General features: G+C 49.5%; 5 protein-coding genes across 5 annotated transcripts; 3 read left to right on the top strand and 2 right to left on the bottom strand.

The window, feature by feature from the left end:
• Window positions 1–1,178: 1,178 nt before the first annotated feature.
• Window positions 1,179–2,402, top strand: METBIDRAFT_36259 (glycosyltransferase family 15 protein; the record flags this gene model as incomplete). Its single annotated transcript, XM_018856713.1, has 1 exon — window positions 1,179–2,402. One exon carries the CDS (start codon window positions 1,179–1,181, stop codon window positions 2,400–2,402), a length of 1,224 nt encoding a protein of 407 aa, XP_018714779.1.
• Window positions 2,403–4,353: 1,951 nt separating this feature from the next.
• On the top strand, window positions 4,354–5,259 carry METBIDRAFT_10448 (uncharacterized protein; the record flags this gene model as incomplete). Its single annotated transcript, XM_018853771.1, has 1 exon — window positions 4,354–5,259. The coding sequence occupies one exon, from the start codon at window positions 4,354–4,356 to the stop codon at window positions 5,257–5,259; it is 906 nt and encodes a 301-aa protein (XP_018714778.1).
• Window positions 5,260–5,785: 526 nt separating this feature from the next.
• Window positions 5,786–8,387, top strand: AFG3 (AAA family ATPase). Its single transcript, XM_018855668.1, has one exon. It carries the CDS (start codon window positions 6,008–6,010, stop codon window positions 8,372–8,374), a length of 2,367 nt encoding a protein of 788 aa, XP_018714777.1. The 5' UTR covers window positions 5,786–6,007; the 3' UTR covers window positions 8,375–8,387.
• A 24-nt stretch (window positions 8,388–8,411) lies between these two features.
• On the bottom strand, window positions 8,412–10,291 carry METBIDRAFT_30607 (uncharacterized protein). Its single transcript, XM_018855667.1, has one exon. It carries the CDS (start codon window positions 10,185–10,187, stop codon window positions 8,520–8,522), a length of 1,668 nt encoding a protein of 555 aa, XP_018714776.1. The 5' UTR covers window positions 10,188–10,291; the 3' UTR covers window positions 8,412–8,519.
• Window positions 10,292–10,554: 263 nt separating this feature from the next.
• METBIDRAFT_35349 (uncharacterized protein) lies at window positions 10,555–10,779 on the bottom strand (the record flags this gene model as incomplete). The annotated part of the gene is made up of 1 exon (XM_018856601.1): window positions 10,555–10,779. One exon carries the CDS (start codon window positions 10,777–10,779, stop codon window positions 10,555–10,557), a length of 225 nt encoding a protein of 74 aa, XP_018714775.1.
• Window positions 10,780–12,850: the final 2,071 nt, after the last annotated feature.

The raw sequence follows: 12,850 nt of genomic DNA, 5'->3' as shown, positions 1-12,850 counted from the left end.
CAAAACACAACTCACAACTCACAAAACACAACTCACAACACACAACACACAACACACAACTCACAACTCACAACTCACAACACACAACACACAACTCACAACACACAACACACAACTCACAACTCACAAAACACAACACGCAAAACACAACTCACAACACACAACTCACAACACGCAACTCACAAAACACAACACGCAAAACACAACACCTAATATATCCCAGGGCCCTTCATGCAGTCGGATGGCCGAGCATATTCGGCGCAGGACACCGAAAAAAGGTTCCAAAGAAAGTATAATTAGAAACACCCGGGCTGTGCACGCAAGGCCCAGAATGCCCAGAAAGAGCCGCCTGGGTCTGCATGGGTCTCCCGCTGCTCTGGCCTTGCACCCGCCCAGCCGCTCGGCGCCTTCCCCACAACAAAAGGCCCTTTGGCGCTGTGGGCTCCAGGCGTGGCGGGGCGCTCTAGATGCGCGGGGCCCCACGCGCTCCGGCCCGCGGTTCGAGAAACAAGCTTCCTGCTTCGCTGTCCTTTATTTTGCTAGGGCCGCGGCGCGCGTGCGGCCCGCTTTGGGATATTGGCTTCGCTCAGGACCTGTTTCGCCGCGCGCACCGCGTTCTTTCGCCAGGCGGTCTTAGGGCCCCCGGCCCCCCGTCCCGCCGCGTGGCCCTAATCTCGCCAGAAAGCCGGGCCCCGTGCCCACTCGCCCAGACCAGCGGCGCACGGCTGCCCTGTAATTGCCCATGCCCCTCCGGCCCTTTCCACGTGCCTTCGGCCGGCGAAACACATTTTTGCCCAAGCCGTGGTCACGAGCCCTCGCCGCACAACGCCCGGCATATTACGGAAAGAAAGTCTCCCCGTGGTGGGAATTTGGGCCACCGCCTTTCGGTGGGCCCCATGCTGCCCTGCGCTTGCACGGGGGTCCGGCATGCGCGGCCCTGGTGGGCTCGCCGGCCCTGGTGAATGCAGGTAGCTTTTTTCTGCCTTGGCCGCCGCACCCGTCCACCGGGCCCTCCCCTTGGCTCGCCCTACGCGGCGGTGGTTCCAGCTCCACACAGGCGCTCTTTTTTTTTCTCTCCCTTGCACAGTGCTTCCCTCGTCCGCCTGTTCTTTTCTGCTAGAGCACCCGTATTCTGGCACGCCCGCAAAGCAGCTCTCTAGCGAAAACAAAGAACCACCATGGCGTCCTCCCGATCCAATGCCCGCCTCATCCGATTCGGCATTTTCGCCCTCGTGTTGTTTTTCTGCGGCTACATCCTCACCAAGGGCTCCTCATACCCGGCAGGCGCCCCTGGCGGAGCGTCCACGGCGGCTAAGAACGCCCAGAACGCGGTTTCCGGCGGCCAGGCGGCTGCCCCCGCCGCCGCCGCCGCCGCGGGCCCGCTTGCCGGAAACGGCGCCGGTGCCGCTTTCCTGATTCCTCCCGGCAAGGTCAAGGCTACGTTCGTCACGTTGGCCCGCAACTCCGACTTGCAAGGATTGACCCAGTCCATCACGCACATCGAGGAGCGGTTCAACAGCAAGTACCACTACGACTGGGTGTTTTTGAACGACGCGCCCTTCGACGAAGACTTCAAGACCGCCGTCCAGGGCATGGTTTCGGGCCAGGCCAAGTTCGGGCTCATCCCGCAGGAGCACTGGTCGTACCCCGAGTGGATCGACAAGGAAAAGGCCGCGTTGGGCCGCGAGGAAATGGTGGCCAAGAACGTGATTTACGGCGGCTCCGAGTCGTACAGGCACATGTGCAGGTTCGAGTCCGGCTTCTTCTTCAGACACGCGTTGTTGGAGGACTACGAGTACTACTGGAGAGTCGAGCCGGACATCAAGATCCACTGCGACATTGACTACGATCTTTTCCAATACATGAAGGACAACGACAAGTGGTACGGCTGGACGATCTCCTTGCCGGAGTACCGCGAGACCATCCCCACCTTGTGGGACACCACCCGCAAGTTCATGGAAGAGAACCCCCAGTACCTTGCCAAGGACAACAACATGGCCTGGATCTCCAACGACAAGGGCAACACGTACAACGGCTGCCACTTCTGGTCCAACTTCGAGATTGGGGCCTTGGGCTTCTGGAAATCCGAAGCGTACTTGAAGTACTTCGACGCTTTGGACAAGGCCGGTGGTTTCTTCTACGAGAGATGGGGCGACGCCCCCGTGCACTCCATCGCCGCGTCTCTCTTCATGCCCAGAGACAAGCTTCACTTCTTCCAGGATGTCGGCTACTTCCACACGCCCTTCAACAACTGTCCCGTGGACCAAGAACTCAGAGCCCAAAAGAAATGTCTGTGTGAGCCGGAGCAAGATTTCACTTGGAGGCCTTACTCTTGCACGCCTAAGTATTTCACGTTGAACGGATTGAAGAGACCCAAGGGCTGGGAGAACTTCACTTCTTAAATGTGCTTTTTTGGACAACCCCACATCTGCTCGTGGTGTATCTAGCGTCGGGTATATGGCGCTGCGGCGATTCGCTCTCCACGTACAACCCTTACACTAACATTCATAGAGTGAAAATTACAATTTGAAACAAATAACCCCCTTTGACACCATCTAGAAGTAGTGAGATCCTGTCTGGTCTTGTTGAGGTTCGCAGAAACCCTGAGGGAATAGCCCTGTCCGGTTTTCTGCATCATGTGCCAAGCCATCTCTATGGCACAGCTAATTTACATGACGAAGAGTTTTTCTTCTTTCCTAAATTTTTCCTCTTGGGGGTTTTCTCCTATCTAAACTTATATATCTACTTGAATCGCTCCTAGATTATCATGACTGGATCCACTACTGAAGAGGAGTCTTTCAAAGACCCACTTCAGAACCAGGACTTCTGTCGTTTCTCCAGGGGCCCTCACTACTAGTTCTGTCCTTTCTTCCACTCCTTCTGGATATAAGAAACTAAGCCCTTATATCCGCTAACGGACCGTCTACGGTATTGTTACTGGCACCCGGACTGCGTATAGTTACAACGCCCGCTTTATGCAGAGCTTCAACGGGTCTTAGTTGAATTGTCAACACAGTTATAAATTCTTCCAATCTTATCCTTCTCAAACGTTGCCAACTTTCTTTCACAAGGAAGCACCTGCTTTAAACAAACTCAGGCGTCCCGCGAATTCCAGTGGAGACTGCGTGGCAACAGACAATAAGCTTTTTAAGCCCAATGATGCGGGGAAAATGGTTTCATCAGCCATTCTCTTACCCAGACAGCGTTTACGTCTAATTCGTTTCAACCCCTGCTGGCGAGACATTTGGCGATGTCGCATGAGATACAAACCAGTCCGGTGCAAGAAAAAAAAAACAATCTGGGCACTCCTATCAGTGGTTTTTTGCAAGCTCAATCAAAATTTTGACATGAGGCTCGAAAGCCGAATGACGCGACCAGTCTGCGAATCCTGTTGGCCAGATGCTCTTTACGGTAAAACTCACTCAGTTTCATATTCGGTGCGTTTCAGAGCAGTATACAAACCTGCCTTCGGCCATTCGAACGAAATGTGGTAGTCCGGCATGGCAAGGTCGCAAACTGTTTTTCCTGGAGTCCGAAGATCTGACACGAGTAATTGTATTTCGAATCAGGGTCTAGGGGGGAACGTAACCACTATCTTGCCCGGCACTTTCGGATACTACAAATGTGCGAAGTCAAACCCAATAAATGGCGCATGGCTGTTTAGCCCACTCAACAGCTCGCGCATAGTTTGAGTAGCAAATTCCCATGTAAAACCCAACGCGCGATCGTTTCGCGCGCGAAGCAGCCCACCATTAATCTAAGCGCAATCTGCACTCGGATTGTCTTTGAAAACATCCAATAGCTTGAACCTGCTAGTTAAAAAACATCCGTTGAGCAACCTTTGAAACCCTCGCGAAAAGCCAAGTTTCTCAAGACAACAAAAGGTTTCAAACAGCATTAGGTTTGCTCTCACAAGATCCTCCGTGCCTCTTGTTGTTGTTCCGGCAGATCCGCTCGTTTCATAGGACCACCTTTTTTTCACCACGGCGGCAATCCTGCCGCGCAGCCTCACTACAAATTCTGGCCGCCCCTGTCTACGATACCTTCCAAACCTTATTTTTTTAAACACTCTTAAGCCTGCCCCGCCGCAGACTGATATAATAAACATTAGAAGCATTCCCCATGTCCGTCAAGAAAAAAAACCGCCCTTTCCAGCTTGAGCTCTCTAAAGACAAGGACAAATCTGACATGATCTTGAGAACCGTCAGCCCAATCACGCCACAATTCGTCAACCTGGACATGCGAGACACTCTCAAAATCAGCGAAGTGATCAGAATACAACAGAACGAGCTCATAGCATCCGGATAATATGAAACCAGCCCTTCCCCTAGCAGCTCCGTTAGGCAGACGCCGATGTCTTCGAACTGGTCCGATGTGCCTTCTGCGAAAACAGCCTCCAGCTCGACAGCAGATGGCGAAGCAGACCTGAAGTCAAATGCAATAAGCAAGCAAACAACAGAGATAACCCCGAATGAAACGCCCAAAAACGGAAACTACACCACCGACACCTCGCTTGGTACTGAACACCAGCAAGTCATTGAAATCGACTGCGATGAGCTCAGTGACACCGAGAGTGTAGACTGCGAGCACGAAAACGGAGCATTGTACGAGTCAAGCCCCTTGGAGGGCTCCGAGTTGGAACGGATCGCCAGCTCATTGACTCGAAAGACGCTAAAACGGAACAATGCTCCAGGGCCGCTCCGCATCTCTCCAAAGGTGCACGCCGGTTCTACGGCACCGGCAATCAACTCTGCGCCGATGCGTTCTCTATATGGCCCACAAGCACTCCGCCGAGTCCCCGTACGGTATCTATATCCGGCCATGGGCCATTTCCCACAAACCGCCGTCCATTATATGCCCACGCCTATCAGGCGAACTACAGGCGCAGGTTCCGAAAGAGTTGCGAAACCGCGCCTGCCACGTGCCATGTCGGCAAGAAGAAGAAAGCCGGTTTTGGATGTGTTTGAGGGCCAGGTGGCAAAACTAGCACCCATGCCAGCGCAGCCCCCCTCCGCGCAGATTGAGCACTTCGATGTGGGCCACAGCGATGAAGAGAAGGCGACCCAAGATGAGATGGACGAGATGGAAATCAAGCGCCGACGGACCACATCGGCCCTCAGGGGCACCATATCGTTCAACGAAGAGTCAGCTTTCAAGTTCACCATTTTTCAGGGCAACGAAAGCAACGCGAAGAAGAAGTTCTTGGAGGTCTGCGAGACCACGTGGGATAAGTACATGGCCAACTCGACTGGTTCGTAGGGCTCATTTTTATGCATTGGGTAGTGATAATATACGTTTAATTTGTATTTTTGCACGCAGCTTTTTATGATGACAATTATTCTCAACGTGTCAGTTGAATTGAAGGTTATTCTGTGAGCCGTGTCTTTAGAGAGGGATAGACGAGGCAATAACGAAAAGGGTCTTGTTTAGAACGTAAGAAAAGGAAATATTGTCATCAACGGGCAGTGCCGTCGGGGCGCAAAGTCATGACAGGTAATCAGGTAAATGAAGTAGATGAACCCTTGGAAAACAGGGGAAAGGATTTCATGGACTTGTATTGATCATGCCTTGCCTTTCACCTCAAGGAATTCCCAGGCCCTCCTTTCCGATTGAAAAGCTCCAAACAATCCCGGAATCTCGATATCTCTGTAGTTAATATTACATTTGGCAAGGAGCCAATTATTCTTTTTTTAGGACGAATCCGCGGAAGTTTTCGAGCAAATAGAAAGTACCCAGTCTTCCAGATCCGTCAAAAAAATGAATCACAACAAATAAGTTACAGCAAGTAAAACCAGTGCATTCGATAACTTGTGAATGTCCTTCTGAGCACATACCACGAAATCATTAATGATGTAATCGGAACACATTATCAAACGACACATCGAAATTCGTGCACCCACAATAGCAGTGTCACGTGACCATGGTCAGTTCTCGAGCGACGGCAAATTGCCTCTCAGTATGGGAAAAGATCGCCAAAAACTTCAACGACACTCATAACTTCAACACCATGCTAATGAGACGGTCGTTGCTCACGGCGGCTGGATCAGCCCGTGTCGGGATCCGGTTTCCGAGAGCCGCTACCCCTGTTTTGCAAGTACCCACACATCGAGCTTTCTCCTCTTTTAACAGATTACAACTTCACAGCACTGCAAGTTTATACAACAGCAACAAACCAAGCAAAGACGAAGCGCCCAACAAAGAGTCAGAAGAAAAAAAGCAGAGTAGACCTCCTAAAAAGGAGGACGAGTCGGGACGCGAAGGGGAACCAAAGAAGAAGCCTCTGATCGAAGAAGAGAAGGTGAGAAAGCATCTCGAAGAGCTCATGAAAAAGAATCCCAACCTTAAGAATTTGAAAATGGTCGAAATTAACGGTGCAACTATTGCCAAATACAGCCTCGGCTTCACGATTTTCACCACCTTATTGGTGATCTACACCTTGACGCAACTGCAAAATCATGACGAGCTCTCCTTCCAGGATTTCCAGAATCGTTACCTTGCCAAGGGCTTGGTCACAAAGCTCACGGTGATCAACAAGTTTGCCGTTGAGGCAGAGTTGATCATGGGTGCCTTTTCAGATGAGACTGTGCGTGGGTCAGACGGCCATCCCATGGTTGTATTCACCATTGGCTCAGTGGAGGTTTTCGAAGAGGAAATGAATGCCATTCAAGACAAACTAGGTATCCCTGTCGAAGAGCGCTTGCCTGTGCTGTACGTGGACCGTGGCTCCTGGCTAGGCGTGTTGCTTCCTATTTTGCCCACTGTTTTGTTGATCGGAGGACTATGGTATATCACTACCAAACGTGCGCTGGCTCAAGGTGGGGCAGGCGGCGGCCCAGGTGGAATTTTCAAAATCGGAAAATCCAAGGCAAAGTTGTTTAACCAGGAAACAGATGTCAAGATCAAGTTCAAGGACGTTGCTGGTTGTGAAGAATCCAAGGAAGAAATCATGGAGTTTGTTAAGTTTTTACAAGATCCCGTGAAGTACGAAAAGCTTGGTGCAAAAATCCCCAGGGGTGCTATTCTCTCGGGTCCTCCAGGAACAGGTAAGACTCTTTTGGCCAAAGCCACTGCAGGTGAGGCAGGGGTCCCCTTCTTGTCTGTTTCGGGTTCTGAATTTGTGGAAATGTTCGTGGGTGTAGGTGCCTCTCGTGTGCGTGATCTTTTCAAAACTGCAAGGGAAATGGCTCCCTCAATCATCTTCGTTGATGAAATCGATGCGATTGGAAAAGAAAGAGGCAACGGGCATATGGGCGGAAACGACGAAAGAGAAAATACTTTGAACCAATTGCTTGTGGAAATGGATGGCTTCGAAGAGTCGGACCACGTTGTCGTATTGGCCGGTACAAATCGTGCAGATGTCTTGGACAAGGCTTTGCTAAGACCTGGCAGATTCGACAGACATATTTCGATTGACACCCCGGACATTGAGGGAAGAAAAGCCATTTTCCAAGTTCACTTGTCTAAAATCACACTTAAGTCAGTTGAAGAAATTAAGGCCAGCCACAACGATGTTGACTTCAGCAAGTACCATCAGTTGATCGACGAGGCGATCGAAAAATTGGCTGGTAGATTGGCTGCTTTGACGCCCGGATTCGCCGGTGCGGATATTGCCAACTGCTGCAACGAAGGCGCGTTGATTGCAGCAAGAAACGATTCTCAATCCGTTGATGTGTACCATTTCGAACAGGCTATTGAAAGGGTGATTGCCGGATTGGAAAAGAAATCCCGAATTTTGAGCCCCGATGAAAAGAAGACGGTTGCGTACCATGAGGCCGGTCATGCTATTTGTGGCTGGTTCTTGGAATTTGCTGACCCATTGGTGAAAGTTTCCATCATTCCTAGAGGACAAGGTGCTTTGGGATACGCCCAGTATTTACCAAAGGATCAATACTTGGTCTCTGAGGAACAATTCAAGCATAGAATGATTATGGCTTTGGGAGGCAGAGTTAGTGAAGAATTGCACTTTGAATCTGTTACAAGCGGAGCTTCGGATGACTTTAAAAAAATTACCCAGATGGCACAATCGATGGTTTTGAAGTTAGGAATGTCCGATAAACTTGGCAATGTGTACTTCGATAACGGCGATGAAAATAGTGGCATGAAGGTTCACAACTTGTACTCTGAAACCACTGCCCGTGTGATTGACGAGGAGGTGAAGCGCTACATCGATGAGGCCTACGTAGAGTGCAAGGCTTTATTGACCGAGAAACTCGACTTGGTTGACAAGATTGCCCAGGAGGTGTTCAAGAAAGAGGTTTTGACCAGGGAAGACATGATCAGAATCTGTGGCCCACGTCCATTCCCAGAAAGAAACGAGGCATTCGATAAGTATCTCCTGGGTGATGATGCCTTTAAGGGAAGACCGTCTGCATGATCTGGATCTATGGAGGATACATACATCAAAATCAACAACATTTAGACACTTTTGTAAATAGTTAACTATATCATACTGTATTTATTTTTGGCAGTCCATATAGCCCCAGTGAATCAGTTATGTATGTACTCGTTCAAACTTGAACCTATGATTCATCCTGGAACAATTCTTCAATCGAGGAGTATCCCTGTTCTTGTGTGCTTTGTCCACAATCAAGATCGAAGTCTATATCACCATCAAGTATATCAAGTTTCGGGACTTCATCATAACAATTTGCTGTAGACATCCATGTGCGCTTCTGTCTAGGCACAAACGATGTATCTGCTATTACGTTTTCGCTTTTATTTGAATGTAGACCATCTTCCTGGCCTTCCTTTTCCTGATCTGAGAAAATTATACTAGAGACTGACTCTGTGAAGTATTCTGCAGGTTCCTCAACACCTGCTTTGGAAGTTCCTTGACACCTTGACTGTGTGAGAGAATTATTTATGTGGGTGTTCATGTGGTTGAAGTACTCCGTATAGCTAGTGTCGGTCATATATTCGCAGCCCAAAAGTGGACAAAGAAAAACTTGCTTTCGTGGCGAGCATAATCTAGGAGATTGCAGTTGGTGTATTCGTAGATTTGTCTTGTCTGTGAATAGTTTCAGACATCGACTCAATCCGAGGGTCGACCCGCATCTAAATGGACTGACCGAAAGGGTGCTGACTTTAATTGGAAAATGTAAATTTAGCTTGAGGATTGTGTCGCCTGGAATATGGTATTCATATTTTTGCTTGCTGTGAACGGGGTAGCCTATTTGTTGTAGTTCCGGTGAATGTGACGATAGTAGGTGCGATCTATACGAGGCCTTGCTGGTAGACGTGTATTGACATCCGTGAAAAGCGCAAGTGAAATAGGAGTATTGCGCAGGTTCACTGAGTTCTGTGATCAGAAACAGCTCTTCATATTCGTAGTTCTCGTCAGTGTCTTTCTTGTCTTCATTCAGCTGGGACATTGTAATATGTTTGAAACTGTGAGGTGAATCGGGAGAACTTGTTAATTTTGTAAACAGCACATTAGAAGGCTTCGTCTCATTCAATTCATACAAGGCCGGACATTTTATCCTAGTAGGGCTTTCAAGCAGAGTTTGACTTGGAGACGATGCCAACGACGGCAGCCTTTGCTTTAACGGGCTTGTTTCAGGGGTATTGAGTCTGAGACCATAGCTCAACACCTTTGGTGCATTTTTAATTGGCGAAGACTGAGACAGGGAAGTCGGAGAATCTGATGTTGTTTTCTGCTTCTTCGTTGGCGACGAGTTCAATAGCAGAATGTTGTCAGGCAAAGGCTCAGTCCCGAAATCCATGAGTTGCATGTTCTTATTAAAGAACAAGCCACTCGCCTTGAGCCTCTGTTGCTCCTCGTGCCGCAAGCGTCGCCGGAGTTTTTCTGCATGTCTATGCTTTCTCAGTTGTTTCTCAAATTGATCATCCACAGCCCAAACACTGGAAGAAATATGAGCGCTGCTTGAATGAAGACCGTCAACAAACGAGCGTAAATGGCCATTGTCTATCGTGATTTTTCCTGTGCTGAGATCGATTTCATCGCTCTCCTTGTTATCGTCAACTTTCGAGTATTTGGCGATGATTTCGTCCCATCTTTTGTGCAAACGATCTGTATTCTCTGCCTTCAACCTCGATACATCAGATTCAAGCTGTGGATTTGAGTATTGCCACGCGTTGCCATACACATGGTCTTCCTGAGAAGTGTCGTAGTCAGAGCTGTCGTCAAGCGAGATCAGTCGGTCGATTTCCGAGGGTACCGATACCATGGTGGCCAGGTACTAGACTCACAGCTTGGTGAGCTAAGGTCGCTTGATCAGGTCACGTGCGCAAAGCATATCTAGAGAACATGAACAAGCCACTTGGCAACAACATAAAGAAAAAGACAGACATTGAAAATAGAAAGCCCTAGCTTCCTGTCACAATGAGGTTTGATAGCCAATGTGGAGAGTCGTAATTAAAAGTTGTGGTCTATGTGGTTAGGAGTCAGCATATTGGAAATGACTCCAATAGCAGACGGAGGATGAAAATACCGCAACGAAAAATAAACTAAAGAAACACGTTGCAGTGGCATTCGCTATATACATGGGCCCTATGTTGTCTCAACTGTCAAAACTCCATCCCCTTCAAAATTAGTTACTTCTCATCGACCGTGTGGGTGCGCTCGTTGTTCTTGTTCGCTTCCCAGCACTTGCGGAACGCCGCCATTTGGCCGAGGCATTTCCGCCAGTCTCCTTCGTCAGCATGGCACAACTGGAGCGCCAAATTTTCCTCGTAGCAACCAGTTTTCAAAATCCTCTGGTCCCACTCATCTGGGGTGTCGTCGTCCTCTTGCAAAGTAATGTTCGTCGCTGGTTTCATCGGAATGAATGCGTAGTAGCAAGCATGCTGGTAATTTGCTCGTCTGATGTATCGCACTCTGACTCGACACGCCGCAGTCACAGGATGGAACTTCACGGCTGAAGGGAGACTTAAGTGAGACGGCTGATATTTTGTGAGCCGACTAATATTTATTACTGTCGACTCTGTGATGCTCATGGCCTCTCGGCTGTTTTGTAGCGGACTAGGGCCTGGCCCAAAGTCTGCCCAGCACTCTCTTAGTAATTTATTTGAAGGTGTGTAATAAAGCATGGCTCTGAGCGAATGTATTGCCATGCCGTTATCCTAAAAACCTTGTGTCAGGCGAAACACTCACTATAGGGTTGGGAGGCTTCGCACAGGCTGATACTATATAATACACATGGGTGGTTCGCTGGGATGACTTCATCGGCGTGCACTGATGATCACTTCTCAGGCAAACCTTAGAACCCAAAGCCACTCTTAGAGTATGCCATGGGCTTGAGGTCTGGGTGCGGCACGGCCTTAAACGTCTCGATCTTCAAGTCCCACGGACAGTTTGGATCCTCGGCCAACCGGTATCCCTCACCATCGTCGGCATGAGCGTCGTAGCTAGGGTTCTCGGTAATATGCACCACACCACCCAAGTTGCCGGTCGAGTCACAGTAGTTGGGGGCACTGAAGACGGTGATGAGACGGCCCTTGTGCTCCACCTCCACACCCTCCATGCGGACCTCGTGCGAGCGCAACACCTTGCGGATTTTGTTGCTCAAGCAGAAACGCTCCGTGATGTCCGGCCCAAACTGGATACCCAAGCCTCTTTTGGAAGGCGAGCGCCCGTTTTCGGGCTGCGGGTCTGTCCAAAGCAACTCCATGGCAAGCCCTTCGCGATCCGGCTGCGAGGAGCCTGAGATTGGGAACCGGTTGATGGCCTTGATATCCTTCAACTTGACCTGGTCGTTCGAGAACAACCCGCCATGCATGACCAAATACAGCTGGTTGATCAACGTGGCAAGCGGAAGCGCACCGAACGACTCGGCGAACGCCTCAAATACTTTCTTGGAGTACTTGGCCTCGCACTCGTCTGTGAAGCCATATGTCTTATTCATGTCGTTAGTTTCGTGGTTTCCTCTGTTGATGAAACACGACCGTGGGTACAAGATTTTGAGCACGTAGAGGTAGAGAGCCACCTCACACGACCACGAGCCCCTGTCGACGAAGTCACCGTTGAAGAGATAGATATGGTCCTCGGAAACATGTCCAAACTTGCCGAAGAGATTCATCACGTCATAGAACTGGCCGTGGGTATCTCCCACCACAGTGACAGTCTTCCCCTTCTCCAATACGATCTCGTCCTCATTCTGCGCATCCGGTCCACCAAGCTTTGAGTGCGGTAGCGTGATTTCCACCAACGCCTGTTCTTGCTTGCAGAGCTCGTGTACTTTGGCCACAATCGCGAAAACATGCTTTTTGGGGAGCTTGCCTCCATCTTTAAAAAGCTTTATCATGTACTTGAGGTAGTCCTGGTCCAAGCCTTTGATTTGGACAGAGACGTCGCCTGTGTCTGGGTTTTTCAGCTGGGTGACATCCAACTCAGGTCCTGTCCAAGATTTGTCCACCAACATGCCCTCATAGTCCAAACTATTTATCACGGACGCCTTCTCGTCGCCGGCAATAGCACGCTCAAACGCACGTTTCTTCAAGTAGCTCGCACACTGCTTGAAGTTCTCGTTGGTGGCGCGGTCACCCGGCACTTTTTTCAAGATGATCTTGAAATTTGTCTGGGCCTCTTTGTAGTTTAAAAGGGCCATCAACGATACACCCTTTCTATAGTACGCTTTCACGAACTCTGGGTCCACCTTTAAAGCAGCATCACAGTCAGCTATTGCCAGTCCGTAGCTTTCCATCTTGATATGGACCTGAGCCCTGTTTGAGTAAAATACAGGGTTCGTGGAGTCGAGCTCGATGGCTTTAGTATATGCATCGATGGCATCCTGGTATCTATGCTCTTTAAGAAAGGCATTTCCCTGATCCTTCAAGGCCACGGCCTGTTCTTTTGACATTACAGGTGTTCTTAAACGATCAGTGTAAAGTC

Source organism: Metschnikowia bicuspidata (genome assembly GCF_001664035.1).
Source record: "Metschnikowia bicuspidata var. bicuspidata NRRL YB-4993 chromosome Unknown METBIscaffold_1, whole genome shotgun sequence".
NCBI lineage: Eukaryota > Fungi > Ascomycota > Pichiomycetes > Serinales > Metschnikowiaceae > Metschnikowia > Metschnikowia bicuspidata.
Note: the sequence above shows the minus strand (reverse complement) of the source record. Positions and strands in the feature narration are given on the sequence as shown.

Coding starts and splice junctions, on each gene's coding strand:
- AFG3 (XM_018855668.1), top strand. CDS start 6,008: ATGCTAATGAGACGGTCGTTGCTCACGGCGGCTGGATCAGCCCGTGTC.
- METBIDRAFT_30607 (XM_018855667.1), bottom strand. CDS start 10,187: ATGGTATCGGTACCCTCGGAAATCGACCGACTGATCTCGCTTGACGAC.